The sequence below is a fragment of the Rhinopithecus roxellana genome, chromosome 11, assembly GCF_007565055.1.
Source record: "Rhinopithecus roxellana isolate Shanxi Qingling chromosome 11, ASM756505v1, whole genome shotgun sequence".
NCBI classification, from domain to species: domain Eukaryota; kingdom Metazoa; phylum Chordata; class Mammalia; order Primates; family Cercopithecidae; genus Rhinopithecus; species Rhinopithecus roxellana.
The window spans coordinates 73,193,129-73,213,291 of record NC_044559.1 but is presented as its reverse complement, the minus strand read 5'-3'; the positions used below and the strand labels follow the sequence as shown (position 1 = coordinate 73,213,291).

The 20,163-nt window shown below is 39.8% G+C and overlaps 1 protein-coding gene across 5 annotated transcripts in view; it reads right to left on the bottom strand.

Moving 5' to 3' along the window:
* The window catches only part of ERLIN1 (ER lipid raft associated 1), a 46,469-nt gene extending 27,505 nt beyond the window's left edge, over positions 1 to 18,964 (bottom strand). For 2 of the 5 annotated variants that reach the window (XM_030940198.1, XM_010356082.2), the window contains exons 1-7: positions 18,875 to 18,964; positions 18,415 to 18,538; positions 16,631 to 16,712; positions 11,781 to 11,827; positions 10,807 to 10,868; positions 8,576 to 8,701; positions 6,528 to 6,601 (exon numbers count right to left, since the gene is read on the bottom strand). In XM_030940198.1, the coding sequence (XP_030796058.1) occupies positions 6,528 to 6,601; positions 8,576 to 8,701; positions 10,807 to 10,868; positions 11,781 to 11,827; positions 16,631 to 16,712; positions 18,415 to 18,527 (504 nt within the window). In that variant the 5' untranslated portion in view covers positions 18,528 to 18,538; positions 18,875 to 18,964. Of the gene's footprint in view, positions 1 to 6,527; positions 6,602 to 8,575; positions 8,702 to 10,806; positions 10,869 to 11,780; positions 11,828 to 16,630; positions 16,713 to 18,414; positions 18,539 to 18,715 lie in introns of all 5 variants that reach the window. The other 3 variants (XM_010356083.2, XM_010356084.2, XM_030940199.1) reach the window with 3 other exon arrangements.
* Between the last annotated feature and the right edge of the window lie 1,199 nt (positions 18,965 to 20,163).

Here is a 20,163-nt window from a genome sequence, read left to right as displayed (position 1 = left end):
ACTATCATAACTAAATATAAGCATTACAGTGGAATGAAATAAGCAGCTGAAGGCTGTGTGGAAACACACTGGCAGTGACACATGTGAGGCCTCACAACTCAGTGGAGACATCCAGAAGACAAATAAAAATTCAGGACCAGATTTTGTGAGATGTCAGATTTCACCATGTGACTAGCAGACATAAGATCACTTCCAATATGGATTAATACGACTCTGAGGGAAGCACTGTCATACTGCATTTAGTTAAGAGACTGGCTACATATCTTTTCAGCCTTATTAAAAGAAGCATAAAGTAGGACTGTCTTTTTTTCGAGATGGAGTTTTGCTCTTGCTACCCAGGCTGGAGTGTGGTGGTGCAATCTCAGTTCACTGCAACCTCCACCTCCCAGGTTAAAGCGATTCTCCTGCCTCAGCCTCCCTAGTTACTGGGATCAGAGGCATGCGCTACCATGCCTGACTAATTTTTGTATTTTTTTTAGTAGAGGTGGGGTTTCACTATGTTGGTCAGGCTGGTCTCGAACTCCTGACCTCAGGTGATCCACCCACCTTGGCCTCCCAAAGTGCTGGGATTACAGGCATGAGCCACCACACCCAGCCAGGACTGTCTTTTGAAGACTCCTATTTTGCTGAATGAGGCTGAAGAACATACTACATTGTGCTTGCCAATCTTGGGAAATCTCACAGATTTTCAAATATGTAAAAGCATAAATACTTACTGTACAGATACCATGAGTAAGTTGCATCATGAGAGATTTTAAAAGTAAAATGACAGGAAAGTCCCACTCGGGTATCCCTCTCCCTCACAGGAGAGACAGCTGTTCTCCTTTCTATTTCTTTTGCCTATTAAACCTCCGCTCTTAACCTCAAATAATAAAATAAATAAAATAAAATAATGCCCCCACACCACTCACATACACAGAGTGAATGGAGGAAAAAAAAATGGCTAATGAAATGAATATATGTGTTGAAACTAACCCCTGGGTTTTAAGCATATATTATAAATCAAAAGTCAGTCTAAAACATTGTCACTCCCTTAAATAACATAGGAAAAAAAAAATCAAAGATCACCATTTTCATCATTCTAATTTGCCAGAGTAGTTTTTCAAGAGGAAAAATGGGATATAAATATATGGAAAGGAAAAACATAAAATGACTGTTAACACAGAATGTTCATTCAACAATAAATATTTATCAGGTACCTACTCTGTGTCAAGTGCTATTTGTTGCAGGAATTGTGGATATAGCAGTGAACAACAAGGTAAGGTTGCTCTCATGTAATTTAACCCAAAAATTACTAGAAGGCAGTGAATTCAAGCTATAGACATACGATAAATCTACCAAGAACCAATCACATTCCTCAATGATTGAACGGCATTAAAATACATTAAATCCATTGGTATTAATTTAACTTAGGATATGAGTTTCTCCCCCAAATCAGAAATTCTTTTATTTTTTTTTTGAGATGGAGTCTCACTCTGTCACCTAGGCTGGAGTACAGTGGCGTGATGTCGGCTCACTGCAAGCTCTGCCTCCCAGGTTCACGCCATTCTCCTGCCCCAGCCTCCTGAGTAGCTGGGACTACAGGCGCCCGCCACCACACCCGGCTAATTTTTTGTATTTTCAGTAGAGACGGGTTTCACCGTGTTAGCCAGGATGGTCTTGATCTCCTGAACTCATGATCCGCCTGCCTCGGCCTTACAAAGTGTTGGGTTTACAGGCGTGAGCCACCGCACCTGGCCCAAATCAGAAATTCTAAAAACCAGAAAGGCTGATATGATAAAGTAAAGCCATAAACTATGTTTCTATTTTTAACTTATATTGGAGGATTGCGTGAAGCCAGGAGTTTGAGACCATCCTGGGCAACACAGCGAGGGCCCATCTCTACAAAAAATTAAAAAATTAGCCAGATGTGGTGGTGTGTGCCTGTACTCCTAGCTACTTGGGAGGCTAAGGCAGGAGGATCACTTGAGCCCAGGAGTTCAAGACTGCAGTGAGCTATGATCATGCCACTGCACTCCAGCCTGGGCAACAGAGGGAGACCCTGTCTCAAAACAAAACAACACAACACATATATGACTACTTAGGTGCCTGATATAGCTTAAAAATATCGATAATGAAAACTTATCTGGAAGATTAAGCTGGCAGAAACAGCAAAGGCCATTATTTTTTAAAAGATGATGTTTCTTGCCAGATTTTAAAATAAAAAGTTGAACTATCACAACCATATGGTAATGTGTTAAAAATAACAAAGCTCAAACACAGACTTGGAATTCTTAAAATGCATTTCAACTATTGTAAAAAAAAAAATTTATAACAAGACAAAAGCAACCAAAAGAGCTCTTCTCTTCTCAGGGTATGCTTAAGTTATTGCAAAATATAAAAATTATTTAAAAAATTTTTAAACCCTAAAACAACGGAGATCTTCTCTACCACTTTAAGAATGTATAACAAAACTACATTTTTTCACTCAATAACTTTTTACAAAAACGAATGTAAGTAAATTCAAAAGATCCTTCTGGCTGTTGTGCAGAAAATGAAGTAGACAAAGGTAAGAGTGAAAGTGGGGAAAGAAGACAGGCAGCTACTGCTACTGCACATGTCAAGGTAAGAGTTGGTAGCTTGGCTTGAGACGACAGTAAAGATGGAGGTGTGGTCAGTTTTATTAACACATGGATTTTGGTGGTGGAATCTGCATGACACAGGGACTGATTAGATGCTGAGGGTGAGACGATTGTCAAAGATGCCTCCTACACTTCTAGATTGGCTTGAGGGGAAGGAGTTACCATTAACTGACAAGATGAAAAAAACAGGAGAAAATCTGATTTGACGAGAAAACACCAAAGACTCAATAACTAATGAAAGAGTAGGAATGGGAAGATCAATGGAACAGAACTGAGTTCAGAAAAAGACTCTAGTATATAATGGAATGTAGTATGTAACATAAAAACTATTTCAAAGAATGAGGAAGATGGAAAAATAAACTATTCAGTAATTATTGCTGTTACCCAATTTGGGGTTGAAGGGATGGAGTTGAAGGCCTACCTTGCAACTGACATCAAAATGGGTTCCAGATGAATTAAAAGATTTAAATCTAAGAATACAACTGTAAAAGCAGATACAATTTTTGTAATTTCTAATTTTAATTCCTGTACTTTTAAGGTGGTGAAAGGCTCTTAAAACATGCCAGCTCACCAACACACCATAAAGACAAAATCACTGAAATTGCTATGTAAAAGATGAAAACTTCAAAGTTATCAGCAAGGCAAAAACAAAGTTAAACGACAAAGAAAAAACTGGAAGAAAATGTTTCCTATAAATATAAAAAAGAGCTACAATAACTAACATATGAAAAATAGTTTATTTTTAAAAATGAATTCTACCCCTCTCAAAGGGTAAGGTTCAAAAACAAGTTCTCTATATATAAATGCTATTTATTTACTTACTTATAGACAGGGTTTTGCTCTGTTGCCCAGACAACAGTACAGCATGAACACAGCTCACTGCAGCCTCAACCTGCTGTGTTCAAGTCATCCTCCCACCTCAGCCTCCCAAGTAGCTGGGCCTACAGGCACATGCCACCATATCCACCTAATTTTTTTTAAAAAATTTTTGTGGAGAAGGGGTTGCCCAGGCTGACCTCAAACTCCTGGGCTCAAGGGAGCTTCCCACCTCAGCCTCCCAAAGTGGTGGGATTACAGATGTGAGCCGCTATGCCCAGTCAAAAATTGCTTACTAAAATCAGTTAGAAAAACCATTAACTAAAAAAAAGAGCAAAACCAACAATTTATAAATGAAATAAAAATGGCTGACAACCTAAGGTATTCAACTTCAATAATTAATACAAAATAACAGACTAATTTTCTCCAAAAGGATTAAAAGAGAAAGGGAAAGCTTGCATCTGCTAATTATTTGGGTACAATCATGCAATCAAATGTGTTAAAACCTACAGCTTACCAACACTGCTAATGAGAGGGTGGGAGATGCCAAAATTTTTCTAAAAGGTGATTTGGTAGTATGTATCAATAAGTCCCCAAACAGGGAATACACTTTGATCACCAACCCCACTTCAAGAATTTATTGTAAGACAGGGATTTAAAAAGATGTACAGAATATATAAGCTTGGTCATTTCAACACATATATAATAGTAAAAAATTTGAAACCATAGAGATTCACTAAATATAACCATTAAAAGTAACAATTTACCAAACCTATATTTTTGTTTTGGAAAGATGTTCATAGATAATGTTAGTGAAAAAAGCAAGTATGGTATGATTCTGCTTTAGTTGACCATGTATGCATTTATATCTACAAACATTTGTTCATATATATGAAGAGTCAGAAAAGATACAACAAATGATGTTATCCCTGCTCAATAAGATTACTGGTGAATTTCATTTTATTCTTCATCATTTTCCTAGTATCTAACTTCTTTCTACAACACATATAACGTGTGTGTATAAAAATTCCAAATTTAGGCCGGGCGCGGTGGCTCACGCCTGTAATCCCAGCACTTTGGGAGGCCGAGGCGGGCGGATCACAAGGTCAGGAGATCGAGACCATCTTGGCTAACATGGTGAAACCCTGTTTCTGCTAAAAATACAAAAAAATTAGCCGGGCGCGTTGGCAGGCGCCTGTAGTCCCAGCTACTCGGGAGGCTGAGACAGGAGAATGGCGTGAACCTGGGAGGCGGAGCTTGCAGTGAGCCGAGATCGCGCCACTGCACTCCAGCCTGGGTGATGAGCAAGACTCCATCTCAAAAAAAAAAAAAAAAAAAAAATTCCAAATTTATACAGAACAAATCAGTAGGCAAGAAAACAATCCAACAGAAAAATGGGCAAAAGATATGAACAGGCGATCAACAGAAGAGAGTATAAATGACCAATAAATATATCAAAAGATGTTCAATCTCATTAATAACCAAAGGAATGCAAATCAAAGGGAGATATAATTGCCCACCCATCCATATGGTAATGATCAATATGTCTGATTGCTTCCAATGTTGGTGAGTTCATGGGTCACAATTACTTGCACATATTGCTGTTAAGAATGTAGATTTGTACAGTCAGTTTGAAAGATAATTTGTACATACAAGAACATGTGTCATGAATGTTCATTACACTATTGTTTAATAGCAAAAAACTGGGAACAGAAAAATGGCTAATATAAGGCAAGGAATTCTAAACAGCCATTGAATAAGCTAGATCTCTGAGTAACACCCTGGGCAGAATCTAAGAGCTGACCTTCACATTCACTATCTTTAAAATTAAAAAGCTACTCCAGCTACAACTGACTTGAACAACTCAGAGGATTTTCCAAAGTTACCTCTGGATATTTCAAACTACCCCTTAACTCTGGTGGCTCACCTTCAGGCGCCTGTCTGAGATAATGACATTGCATGAATGAGGACATGAGAAAAACCCCACCTATCTTTAGAGTCTGGTTTATGAGGAAGCACAAACACATACAATCACAGTGAGTGCACACTCTCAGTAGCAGTGGCACTGAATGTAAAGAACTGAGAGACGTGATAAGCTTTAGTTGCAGTAATGTTCATCACAACAATCAACAATCAACTGGTCTCCTAGAGCCCCTGTAAAAGGACACTAGAGAAGCCTCAATACCACTTCTTAGGTTATCTAGATCCAGAGCAGTGGCTTTCGAATGTTATTGACTGTGGACACAGTGAGAAACAAATTTTGCACTGACACCCAATATAAACACCTACCCCCCCCAGACTGTGAAACACAAGTTTCACAGAATATTTAAACTTATTACATGCCATTTCTTTTCCTATTCTATTTCATTTTATTTAAAATGCTGTTCATGACTCACTGAAGTTGATTTAAAACCCACAATCTGAAAACACAGTGACTCAAAGAAAAGCAGGGGTAAAACCTCTCACCATTCCATTTCCCAATGTCACCATCACCACTACCACTAAATTCATCTGCTACCTTGCTTTTACTAGGGCTCTCCCTCCCACTTGAAATAACTTTCTCATTCTTCCCCTATTTAAATCCAATTAATTTTTCCAAACCTACTTAAAATCTCAACTCAATCATAGCCCTCTCCTAGACACGCTGTCTTCCAATGTTCTCTTACTCTTACAGCAATAATCATACAATAGATTTGTCAATTAATACTTTGTGATAACTATTCTGTCCAGAATTGTTCAAATCTTACACTTGAACTCCCTTTCCATAATCTTACTGAGGGCAGAGATTATGCTTACACTGATTTATAACCATTACTGTATCTTAGTGCTTCATACATGGCAGAAATATAAATTTGTGACTTCCTTGTAAGAGCCTCAGCTTATCAGTTCCCTCTAGGAGTTCACAAATGTCACCCATAATAAGCTACGAGAGTATTTTATTTTGGCAGAGATCTGAAGTCAAATTGAGAAAGGTATTCTATAAATCACCACAGCATCTCAAATAATTGCTGAATAAACAATCCAATGAAAGGAGGAACAAACTCAAAACTCTCAAAATCCCCAGAGAACTTCCCTAGGAAAAGAACTTACCTGTATAGTGAGACCTGGGGCCATGAGGTTTAAGTCTTTCTGCAGAGCTTGCTTCAGGTTTTCATCTATTTGATCTGTTTTTTAAGCCAAGAACAACAGATCTCATGATACTCAATTTTTTTTTACATTGTATTCACGAAACAAAACTAATCACTATTAGACCTAAAGTTTCCACAGTACTAATTTTTTTTTTTTTTTTTTTGAGACGGAGTCTCGCTCTGTCACCCAGGCTGGAGTGCTGTGGCCGGATCTCAGCTCACTGCAAGTTCCGCCTCCCGGGTTTACGCCATTCTCCTCCCTCAGCCTCCCGGGTAGCTGGGACTACAGGCGCCGCCACCTCGCCCGGATAGTTTTTTGTATTTTTTAGTAGAGACGGGGTTTCACCGTGTTAGCCAGGATGGTCTCAATCTCCTGACCTCGTGATCCGCCCGTCTCGGCCTCCCAAAGTGCTGGGATTACAGGCTTGAGCCACCGCGCCCCGCCACACAGTACTATTCTTTTACAGAGCTTAAACTGTCTTTTCTTCTCTTTTGTGTGGGAAAAAAATTGTGCGGAATTATTTAATAAATTAAGGAAGGAAGATGACAAGCAGATAGTCTGTTTATCCAGTAAGTTCACCCACTAAATGTATTACTTAACCATGGATAAGCTTATTTACTGGGTAACTTATTAGACTTATTTACTGGATAAACAACTACTGGGTAAAATATGTTGATCTAATAAATGGAGAATCTGGATCTCTAGTATCTTAATTCAGGGCTCTTACTCAATGATTTTCTTTGATTCTCAAAGAAAAGCAAATTTCTATCTTCAGTAAATCTTTACTCGAATTCCCATATAACTAAACTTCATTTCCATGGATCTCAGCCTTACTGTTATTTTGGATTTAAAGAGAGAGAAAGAGAGAGACAGAGAGAAAAGCTCATAGAAAAGTATTTGAAGTACACACAGCATGAACACTTGGGCTTGTAACCATTCACTTTCTATTCACCTCAATGGTACTTCAGCTATTTAAATGATTGCTGGTGAGACAAAGCAGGACCCATCAGTTTCCTCACATGCCACTGCAGCGGCTGACAATCACCAAAGAGGACTCAATTGATACATTTTAAATTGATTACTCTTGCTTATTCCTTCATCTTAGAAATTCACTAAAAATTTCAGGAGGGAAAAGTGAGCTACCAACAGCAACAACTCATTGCCTGGTCAGAATTTCCACTATTATAAATGAAAAGTTAAGTTGTACAGAAGTGAGTTAAGAAAGAAGGGCTGATACTGCGATCCTTAGGAAGGCCTTTTGCAAACTGGTCCTTGTTTGGTACCTAGGAACTTAGATTTGTGGAAGGGTCCCACCATCCCCAGAGCTAATACAACTGACTTGCTGTGAACTGTTTATACAATGTGGTTTATGCCAAACACCTGCATTCCTTCTAGGAGTCTGGAATTTTGTTATGTGGTAGGCAGAGGGTGCCTACATAACAGCCCCCAGTGAAAACCCTAGGCAATGAGTCTCTAATGAGTTTCCCTAGTAGACAACACTTCACATGTGCCGTCACAGCTTGTTGCTGTGGGAATTAGACATGTGTTTGACTCTTGGAAGCCTGCACCTGCTTTCCTCTGCACTTTGCTGATGTGCCTTTTCCTCTCGCTGATTTTGCTTTGTACCCTTTGGCTGTAATAAATCTTAGCTGTGACCACAACTATATGCTGAGTCGTGTCAGTCTCCTACCAAATCATCAGAAATGGGAGCCTCAAGACACAGGTTTCTAAATTTTTCAAATTATCTATTAAAATAGCAACAAAGCTATTTTCAGTAAGTTATTACAGTAAAAACAGAATATAGTCTGTGAGTAGTTTTTCCAATCTCTACCAAACTATATAAAAATTTTAAAACTTAAGATAAAAAATATTTTAAAGACAATTGCTCTATGATAAATTCAGAACAAATGCTTAAATAGCACTAAGGTTTACCAATATAACCTCAATAAGTAAGCTGAACTAGATTTCCAGTTGGCTATTTACATATTTAAAAGAATTAAGACACTTACCAAATAATTCAATGTAAACTTCCTGAAGTGTGTGGGCACTGCAGAACTGGTTCAGCTCATGGTGGATTTTATTGAAGATTAAGGTCTTGTCATAATCTGCAGTATAGTTCTTCACGATATCAAACACTGAAGGAGAGGTACAACCCATGTTTGTTTTACCCAACAATGACTCAGGTACCTTCAAATTCAGCCAGGGTCAAAGTCAGGGTGATATACTACACATGAGGAAAAGTGCCAACAAAATAGTGAAACCAAAAACCACAACTAACAAATCTTGATGTGTTGCTTGTGCTCAATTTTCCATATACCCTTGCATTTGCAATACTAATACCAAACACCTGCTGGTTAGCCCATCAACCAGAGGCTAACTTTAATTAAGTCCATACTAAAAAGTATACATTAGTTTGGAGGTAATAAGGAACTATCAAAGTTTTCAAGCAAGAGCATGACAGTCAGATTTACACTTTGGCCAGCAGTGTGAAGATGAACTGAGAGGCACAGAGATCAGAGACAGGGAAAGCATAAGGCAATTACTGCAAAAGTTTAGCTAAGAGGTAAAGAGAGACTAAGCAAACTGAGGAACAGTAGAAATAAAAGAAAGCAGCTGCAAAAGACCATTTTTTAAAAGGCAATTTTTTAAAGCTGTTAAAAAAGACACCAGGCTAGAAGGGAAAGGAGCAAACATTAACTGAGCTGGGTTTTATCTCAGGTAGTTTACATAAATTAGCACTGAAGTCTCCTAAATTTGCATATCAGGAAACTAAGAACCAGAGAATTTTAGAAATGCCCCAAAAGGTACATACTAGACCATGTCAGAACCTGTTCTCTATCTATAAAAACATGCTGCTTTCTACTTCTGTCTTCAGATCCAAGAATTTGCTCCACTGGCCTTCCCATGTGGGATATTAGATGTAACTGGATTTCAAATCACAGCCGGGCACGGCGGCTCATGCCTGTAATCCCAGCACTTTGGGAGATGGAGGCAGGTGGATCATTTAAGTCAGGAGTTCAAGACCAGCCTGGCCAACATGGTGAAACCCTGTCTCTACTAAAAATACAAAAATTAGCTTGGTGTGGTGGCGCACACCTGTAGTCCCAGCTACTAGGGAGGCTAAGGCAGGAGAATTGCATGAACCCAAAAGGCAGAGGTCGCAGTGAGCTGAGATCGTGCCACTGCACTCCAGCACTCCAGCCTGGGTGTAAGAGCAAGACTCCATCTCAAAAAAGAAAAAAAATTAATGCACAGGCCATTAATAAATACTTAATACCTAAATCATTTGCCTGATCATTTCCTAAATGAATTATATCTAATAGTTTCCTATTTAATCTCTGGCTAAAGAATCATCAGTCCCTTCCCTTTTTCAATCATAATCCATTTCATTGATTTGTGATCAAGGAAAGGAGATGAAAAAAAGACAAGGAAAATGCTTAATCTCTGAAAAATATAATCCAAATGCACTTGACAGTAATATACCTGGCTCTCTACTCTGAAATCTTTTCACTATTTGTGCCCGTACTGGTGATATGAAAATTTATTATGACCTTACATCCCAATATATTCTTTTTTAGGTCTGTATTATGTCTTCTCAAGTACAATTAAAACCCCTGAAGGCAAAGGCTCTAATTTCATCTTTTTAAATTGTTCTTGCTAAACACAATATTCTGTATATACTAGACATGCCAGTTTTATTAACAAGCATGCATCTAAAACAGCGTATCTTTCTTCACGGCTTCGAATTAAGTTTTTGATTACAACAGTACCTACCCACCCCATTTCTGTAGGTTTTCATCTTTTATCAAGAAAATGCTTTCCCCACACTGAAGGCTTTCACACTGCTTTGCAAGTTACAGCAAATGTCAACTAGAAAATACTTCTCTTTGATGGCAAATCAGTGTGGGCCAAGGAATTATCAGTTACAGATTTCTAACACCTAAGGAAATTATCTCTTGTCCTGACTGGATAAAATACTACTTTCCTATTCTAGAAATAACCAATGACCATCTTGCTCTTAGAAACACTAAGCTCAGGGAAAAGTAACTTATACAGTTGCATAAAGTCAACTCTGTCCAGAACTTCTGACCTATTTTTGCCTCTATTCCCTAGAAATTTATTAATCAGTGATCAATAAAGTCACAAAACTTTCAAAGTACCCCTCTATTCCTCAAATAATCTCTCAGCTATAAAGCCTCTGGCTATAACTATAAAAACCACAGATAGACGGGTAACATACCTGCATAAGGAGCCAACATATTAACCACTTCTATCCGGTCAATATAGATCATGACCCCACCACTAAAAAAAAAGAAAAAAAAGTGTGAACTACTAAAGACAATCCATAAAATACAGTTATAGACCTGTGGAGAAGCTGATAATCAAACATATTAATATTCACTTAAACACAGAAAGAATTCACTTCCCTTTTCATAGCATTTCTGCCCCTCTATAGGTGTCAATGTCTTTTGTACACTTGCAATAGTTATTTAAAATAAGTAATTTAAAAAATACCTTGAACTTCACATTCTTCTTTTGATACAATTCAATGCAGTGATTATACTCTAGAAATAATTTGGGCCCTGCTTGCCTTTCTTTCCCTAAACCTCTTTAGGGCAGCAATTCTCAAAGTGAGGTCTTCAGACCAGTAGTATCAGCATCACACAGGAAATTTTATAGTTAGAAATGCAAATTCTCAGGCCTTACTCCAGACCTACTGAATCAGAAACTCTAAATTAGATGGCATTTAACACTACAGATGAGAAGAAGGTGGGATGATTAATTTTAAACTATGTTTTATTAAGCATCTATTCTGGGCCAAGTACTGGTTAGGTTAAAGTGTCAATAAAGGAATCTGTTGGGGAAAAAGGTATATAGAAACTGTCTGTACTTTTTGCTCAATGTCACTATGAACCTAAAACTGCTGTAAAAAATAAAGTCTTTAAAAAATAGTCAATAAAGCAGATGCAGCAGTGCTAATACAGTTAGGTCTACTTGCTCTAAAACTCCAGTTTTTTTCAATAATACCCTAATGGTTCTTAAGATGGAAAAGCTCCTATTTGGAGATAGGCCTTTGCTCAAACAATGCTCAAATCAGAAATCCCCTTGGGTTAACTATCATGCCTATTTGAGAGATGTCTAAGTGATCATAGGTGTAGGAACAGAAACTCCATCTGAACTAAAGGAAGGCTGGTAGGCAAAGAGAAAGCTTACCTTGTTCCACAAGGCACATTTTTAACTTCATCAGTTTGTAGTGTCGTCTAGGGAGGAAAAGATATCTCATCAACACTCAAGACACACGTTGTCAAAAAACTACTGGTGCCAGAGGCAAATCTCTGGAGAGCTGCTGACAGTAAGTACAGCAGAGCTCCATCACAATTTCAGTTCCCAAAGATTAGCTCTCAGAATAGTCATTTTTGTATTCTAGTAGAAATGAAAGACTTGAATCAGAAAATATTTTACAACAATTTTTTTTTCTTTTTTTTTTTTTTGAGACAGAGTCTTGCTTTGTCACCCAGACTGGAGTGCAATGGTGCAATCTTGGCTCATTGCAACCTCTGCCTCCTGGGTTCAAGCGATTCTTGTGCCTCAGCCTCCCAAGTAGCTGGAATTACAGGCATGCACCATCACGCTCAGCTAATTTTTGTATTTTTAGTAAAGACGAGGTTTCACCATGTTGGTCAGGCTGGTCTCGAATTCCTGGCCTCAAATGATCCACCCACCTTGGCCTCCCAAAGTGCTGGGATTACAGGAGTGAGCCACTGTGCCCAGCCTACAGCGAATGTTTGAATCAAGATGCACTGGGAAAGGTTCAATGTTCAATCTGCTACTAAGCAGAAAACTCTTCCAGAGTCCCTTATCTGCCTGGAGCTGGCCAGGGATCGTAAACAACACAGCTTGCTCACATAGATACTCTGGCTAGGACTTGTGCTCTGAACTTTGATTCCACTGCTAATACTACTATTTATGTTGAAGATAAAAGAGATTATATGCATACAAGTACTCTAAGACTCAAAGCTGCCCTTGAACCCAACAGCAACCTTTCTTCTCTAAAGCTGTGGTCAACATTTTAGTTTAGTACCTAGTGATCTCTCACATGTCTTATTCAGTTTCCTTTTTAATAGAAGTGCCACCACCAGTACTGCTTCCTCCTGGTGAACCAACAATCTGGTACTTAATTGCTTTGCCCATGTCACACCTTTGTTCAGATCCAGAATGAACAACTTCCTGCTGTACTCTAAGGCCTCAAATAGGTCAGCACCTAAGGAGCACATTCTAGACACACTGCATCTTATCAAGCACAAAGCAAAGGAAAAAGGAAGCACAGTCCCCATTTCCAAAGAGTTCACAATCCAGTACAACGCAATCCATCAACACGTACAAAAAAACCAAAACCAAAACAAAACCAAAAACACAGATTATAAACTGAACTGTTAAGTGGTAAATTACAGAAAGTTAAAAAAACAGTAGTGTGAAAAGCTCTCTGAGGTGAAGGATTTATAAACCAGGTCTAGAGTGGGAGAAATAAGAACAGATGAAGCAGAGGAACATTTTAAGCTCAATAAATATCCTACTGAAATACACACAGTTGAAGAAGACAATACATGTATAGGCGAACAAAAGTAGATAGGCTTGCCTGGAGCAGAAGGGGCAATTTGGATGAGAGATGAAATTCTGACAAGAGACCACGGTGATATTAGATAGAGGGCCCTGAATGTTGGCTGGAGAGTTTGGGCTCTCTCTAGTTCACCTTATATACAGTCACAAAACGAACCATTCAAAAATATGTTTACTTAATTCCTTTTCTCATATGTGACGTAGTTCTCATTCTCCATCTTATATGGAGGTAAGAAAACCAGCTGGGAGGCTAAATAATTAATTTAGATTAATTGAGTAAAGGCCATGAAATGAAAGCTGTCAATCCAGACATAATAGAGGAGGAATCTGATACTTGGTTGATATAAAATTTCAGGAGGGGAAAGAATAAAAAATAACTCTTAGGTTGAGAGATTAGAATGATAGTTAACATTGGCAGTAACTCTAGGTAAAGTTAGGGGGATTGATGAAGAGACAAATTCTATTTATTTCCTTTAAAACATTAATTCAGTTTCCATATTCCACACCAACTTTACATACACATTCCTATTTAAACCAAAAGGATATTCTCTAGCCAATTTTCAAACTGAGAAGAACTAGAAAAGAGTTCAAACATTAAATCTCCTGTTTAACATCCTATCTTTATGTACTTTTATATTTCTTTTATGTCCTCTTAAAAATTATTTTCCCAGTATGACAGAACATTTATTTAAAAAGTGAATCTATGACTACTTTACGAAGGCTGAAGGTTTTCATATAATTTCTCTATTGCTTTTTCTTCTTACATCATATATGGAATTTCACATTTATATACATTCCTTTCAATTGCCAAGTTTGTTAAACCATTTATTTGAACTATGTCTTCTAATATGTTCCAAAAATTCCTAAAAACAAATTTATGTCTTACTCTCCTATGAATACTTTTTTTTTTTTTTTTTTTTTTTTGAGATGGAGTCTTGCTCTGTCGCCCAGGCTGGAGTGCAAGGGTGCGATCACAGCTCACCGCAACCTTGGTCTCCCAGGTTCAAGCAATTCTCCTGCCTCAGCCTCCTAAGCAGCTGGGATTACAGGCACGCACCACCACACCCAGCTAATTTTTGTATTTTTGTAGAGACGGAGTTTGACCAGGTTGGTCAGGCTGGTCTTGAACTCCTGACCTCAAGTGATCTGCCTGCTTCGGCCTCCCAAAGTGCTGGGATTACAGGCAGGAGCCGCCACGCCCAGCCAAGAACACTTTTTAAATATGGTTTTATTAATATAATTATTTCCTAGAATGTTACTGTTTTACACATAAAGAACATTCCTATTTAGTCACACTGGCTGGCTCTAGTATGTAAAACTTTTTTGTAGATGCAAAGTATTTTAGTTTACACTGAAGTCTGTACTAATTTCATTTACATCTCTTATGATAGTTTATTACTAATATATACACACACACTACATATTTGTTACATATATAAACAATTAACCCCTCAAATCTGTTTACTATTATCTATATCTCCTTTATTTATATTTTTGCATCAGTATGACTTAACATACTAAGCATTAAAGCAGAGACAGATCTACCTGGTTTTGAACAAAATCTATTTGTTAGAGTCTTGATTTTTTTTTTTTAAGAGATGGAGTTTCCCCATGTTGCCCAGGCCGGTCTCAAACTCCTAGGCTCAAGCAATCCACCTGCTTCAGCCTCCCAAAGTGCTGGCATTACAGGCTTGAGCCACTGTGTCCGGCCTTAGAGTCTTGATTTGTAAGGGTCTAATGCTACCATTGCTAACATTATTATAGATTGTTTGGGCTACTCATGAGGTCACGTAATTAAAACTTCTCCTTTCACAGAAGACTAACTGAAGTCTACAACAGTTAACCAATTTTTCCAAAGTCATGCCACCAACTGGTGGCAATGCTAGGTCCCCATGTTCACTACACCACATTGCTTCCTGAGAAATCAGCTCAATTTAACAACTTCCACCATAAATAGAAAGCCAGAAATACAAATGTGTTACAACTCCTGTCTTTAAGAAAACTGGGGCTGGGCGCGGTGGCTCAAGCCTGTAATCCCAGCACTTTGGGAGGCCGAGACGGGCGGATCACGAGGTCAGGAGATCGAGACCATCCTGGCTAACACGGTGAAACCCCATCTCTACTAAAAAATACAAAAAAAAACTAGCCGGGCCAGGTGGCGGGCGCCTGTAGTCCCAGCTACTCCAGAGGCTGAGGCAGGAGAATAGCGTGAACCCGGGAGGCGGAGCTTGCAGTGAGCTGAGATCCGGCCACTGCACTTCAGCCTGGGCGAGAGAGCAAGACTCCGTCTCAAAAAAAAAAAAAAAAAAACTGGAGCCTTTCTGGAAAGAAAACACACAAAAAAACTTAGCAAACAATGCAAGACAACAATATTAAAGAAAATAAGGCAAAGGGCCAAAATTTACAATACAGATTTTAAGAGCTATAGATCAGAAGAGGAAGAATCTGGGACAAGCCTTCAAAAGCCTGGCAAGATTTAGACAGGAGAGAAGGAATAGAGAGTGAGATGGTAGATAAAGAAGTGATGGCATGAACCAAGGAAAGAATGGCTAAAATAAATATGGAACAACATAAGGAAATCAGTCTGACTAGGGGAAGCATACATTTCACTTCAATAGACACAATTTTTTCCCTAAGCCATCTAAAACGGGACAGGAAGAAAACCTGGGGGATTTAAGAATTTATAATTAAACTCTCACTTAGCAGGAAGCCTAGACATAAGATTACAAGATTAAATAACAGAATTTTCCTGAATCCTGAAAAATTAGCAGCAGATGGCAGACAAACTTCTGAATCCAAAGATTTATGATCACATTGGGCTTGCAAAAGTGGTCACAGTCTAATCCTGGTTTTGTCATCTTGTTACATTGAAAGATGCTTATTTTATTGTCTCCCATGGCCAAGACACTTTTCAACGATCAGACACTTATTTCAAATATCCTGGGATGCCATCAAAATATAACATTCATTAAGGTTCCACATAAAATTGTGCTTAATATACTAGGCAAAAAAACATGAGGCAGAAAAGCTGTGTATAAAAATTTTGATCCTCCATGTTAACAGTAGCCCAGGAGCCTGCCTCTGTGGAAACCAAACACTGTTCTAAACCACATAATCAAATCACTGGTTTGTATGTCTAGTTGTGTTCCTAATCTTACTTTTATTGTGATAGCAGCAACAAAAAATTTCCTACATACCACGATATAGATGGTAGAAGTCAGTCCTTCCAAGCTACCTGGTTCATACCCTTAATTCATTTCAAGTAAGTGAGGTGGTTTAACATAGTAACTTGTGTTGTAACAACTGTACTCTGAACATTAACTCCTGCATTTAAGTAAATACCACCATCTGCTTAAGCAGTAAGGAAATCTATCTCCACCCAGAAGTGTGGTAACTCCTGTCACACCTGTCTATCTGGTATGGGGGCTTCCCTAGGAATCACTCACCTGCACAGATCTGAATGTAGTAATGAAAGGCAACATGATATGATAGCCTGGTCCACTGGGGCTAGTTAGTAAAGCTCCTCCCCTGCAAAAAGATGTTTCAATTTGACAAAATTATAAAAAGAAAAATTATCTTTCTAAATCTAAAATGCTATAATAAATATTCACTCTTGTTCATGCTGCTGACCTACTAAAGCCTCACTAATATGAATTACTCATAATGAACAACTGCTTAAAATACCTCCACACCTAAAAAGGCAAAAAGATCAAATTAAACTGCCAATGTTACACCTTGTTTCATAAGCTCAACCAACCGTACCTCTGGGTCTCCAGCACTGCTCTAGGTTCAAAGGATTCTCCTCAGTCTTTAACCTTCTGAGAAATATTTGTTTAAAACATTTTAATGGCTTTCAGTAGAGGTACATAAACTGTACATAACAAGAGCCAAATCAAAATATATAATACATTTAATCACCAGGTTGAAAAAAGACAATGTAAACTTTGAAGTAAAGAGAAAATTTCTGAGGCTTATAGTTCTTTCAATCTATCTGCAAGGTAATTAAAATACTAGGAACATAAAATTTCTATATAAAAACAAAAAAAAATTAGCATGAAAAGATGAAGAGTGATAAGACTATATAAACACATAGGTTAAGGGCTTGTTCACCAAATCCTGGAATGTGAAAACTATGAAAGCAAGCCCTGGAAATTATAAAAAGGAGGCATTTGGAGAGCAAATAAAACAAAGAAGTCCTATTTTGCACCTTGTAAATTCAGAGAACTTAGCTTCCTGTCTTGAAAATATAAACACGTTTGCTAAGTCATAACAACAAGAAAAGATAAACTGTTTGAGGTTCATCACTAATTCTTTGAGTCATTCCTTGAAATGTCCTTTCTCTGGTTTTACTGCCAAAAAGACAATGCTAAACTGGAAGGAAATCTGGACTAATCTGTAATTTCTTATGCTAGAGCTCCATCTGCTAAGATATACCATTAAAATTGTTCTTTTTCTAGGATTCAGGATGGATCTGAAAGTAGAAATATCAGTTCTCTTGAGGGATAGTGGAAGCGAGCAAAAAGTTGACCCTCTTTTTAAATACACCATTATCCCAATTTCTTCACAAACTGGCCTCTCTCTTACTAGTCTACATCAAAAGGAACTTGTGGTAATTAGGCTGAAGGAAAAGCTATGAGAGCTCAACAAGAAAGCAACAGCTCCCACACCACTCCTGTCCCCAAGTTGAAAAGAAACAGTAAGGGGGGACGAGAATGGCCCATCAGTGTTATGCTTATGTCCCTGGATGTCCAGGGATATAACCACTATCATGGTCATCACGGTGTTACAAGACGTAACCAGACACTGGAAGCTTTTACATGAAAAAGTCTAAGAAACAATCATAAACAGAACCAAATTTTCTATACAGCATAGTCTACAGCGGCAAACTAAAGTCTGCACAGTTGGACGAACTATAATTTATCCATCTCTTCAGTTAGAGGTAGAATGACTATTTTCTTTCTTCCTTCTTCATTTTTCCACAAATAATCTGAGTTTGCTGTGTATAGGAATAACCGTAGGGAGACTTAATCTCTGCAACAAAACGAACATAGCACTAAAACTGTCCAACATCTGGACGGTGCTCCGCAAAAGCCCGCTTCGACCCCCGTGCTTTCCCTAGAGATGGGACATGCGCCCCCGAACGCTGCAGAGGGAACAACTTCCCAGACTCCACTCTGGAGTACCCTTTTAATGTTCTCTAGAGCCCTGACTGACTGTACAAGCCGCTCACCTGTAGTACACAGCCAGGTGGCCCTCCTCAATCTTGTGGATGGAGGCGTAGAGCAGGACAACCACCAATCCCACCACTGCAGCCACCAGGACCCGGGCTTGAGTCATATTCATCCTCGTTCCTCCTGGGAGAGGGAGAAAAGCACCATCAGTCCCGTGAGTGACAGGTCCACCCCCTCCAGTTTCCACCCTCTCCCGTTTCCACCCTCTCCCTTCGGAAGCTTGGCGCTCTCTCGCAGGCTGAGCCGCGGAGTCCAGTGCCCCAGTCCCCTCATTCTTCCCTTCTGGCGGAGCCCGCTGACCCCTTGCCAACTCCTCCGCCCCTGGAGGCCAGTGGGCCGCCCCTGCTCGGTGAGCTTCCTGACACCTTCTCTCCCAAGGGTCGCTCCCGGGTGGAAGGCACTGAGAACGAGCCCAGCCGCAGGCTCGCGAGGAAAGCCGACCCCTCGGCCGCGCCTCACCGATCAGTGACGCATTGCCCCCGCCCGCACGTGTAGCCGACTCCCGGGCCAAGCCAACCGCCGCCAACAGCCGGCCCCGCCTACTCGCCCAGTACTGCGGCTGCGCGGGGACGCACAAGGCGTAGCCCCGGCCCGCGACTAGTGAGACGGGAAGCGCATGGGACAAAATTCCCCTAGCCGCGGGCCGCGGAGGCTTTTTTGGAGGCAAGTCGCTGTTTTTCGGTACACTGCTGGTTAACTGCTCCGGAAGAGGACAACCGAGGATCTGGAGTGAGCAGCGAAGCAGAGAAAAGGAGAGGGCCTTTCGGACAAGGGACTGGTTGGTTTGTTCTTGTGCAGAGCACCCACTCGGTCACTCTCAAGCGGTAGCTGTTTGGTTTATTTGTCCTTTTGCAGTGTATGCGGAGCACCACTGTGTAACACGCACGTACTTCCAGCACAGATCCTGCACTTCAGGAGCAACTAAACTTGTTGCAAATAAAGTGCTGTCAAAGTTCAGAAGGGGGAGACATTAGGTATAACTGCATCATTCTCTCGTTTTTTAAATGTTCCTATTATGTGCCAGAATGCTGGTCCAGTGAGGGCTTTATGAAGGCCATCCAGACAACAGGAACAGAATTGCTAAGCACATGGGGCGGGAGGCAGAGGGAATCCTCCAGGGAGACAAAAGTAAGTACTTCAGTTTCCTTGAAGGCTTGTGTGATGGAAAGGAGTGCTGTGGTAGGCGTCACTACATACTCTGTTCGTTTTAAATTCTAAACCATGTGCACATATTGCCAAAAATAAAAAAGGGAAAGAAAAAGGTATAGGTGGGAGATAGATGAATACAAGAGAAATTAAGGGCATTCATGGTTTAAGCCTTTAAAGGCTAGAGGTGGAACTATAACTGGACAAGGTGGACTAGGGTTATAAAGAAAAGACCTTTACAGTCCCCGTAAAGACGGACGGGGTGTGGGGGTGTGTGTGGGTTGCGGGATGAAACTGTTCCACCTCGGATCATCAGGCATTCTCACAGGGAGCCCGCAACCCTCGCCTGTGCAGTTCACAATAGGGTTCACGTGCCTATGAGAATCTGATGCCACTGGCTAATCTGACAGCAGGCCGAGCTCAAGGCGATAATGCTCACTTGCCCGCCGCTCACCTCCTGCTATGGGGCTGGGTTCCTAACAGGCCACTGTCTGGTATCGGTCCGCGGCCCAGGGCTTGAGGACCCCTGCCCTCTTGGGTAGGGAAGTACGGGAAAACAGTGCTTTAGGGTCAATTAATCTATAAAAGGCTGAAAGTGGAGA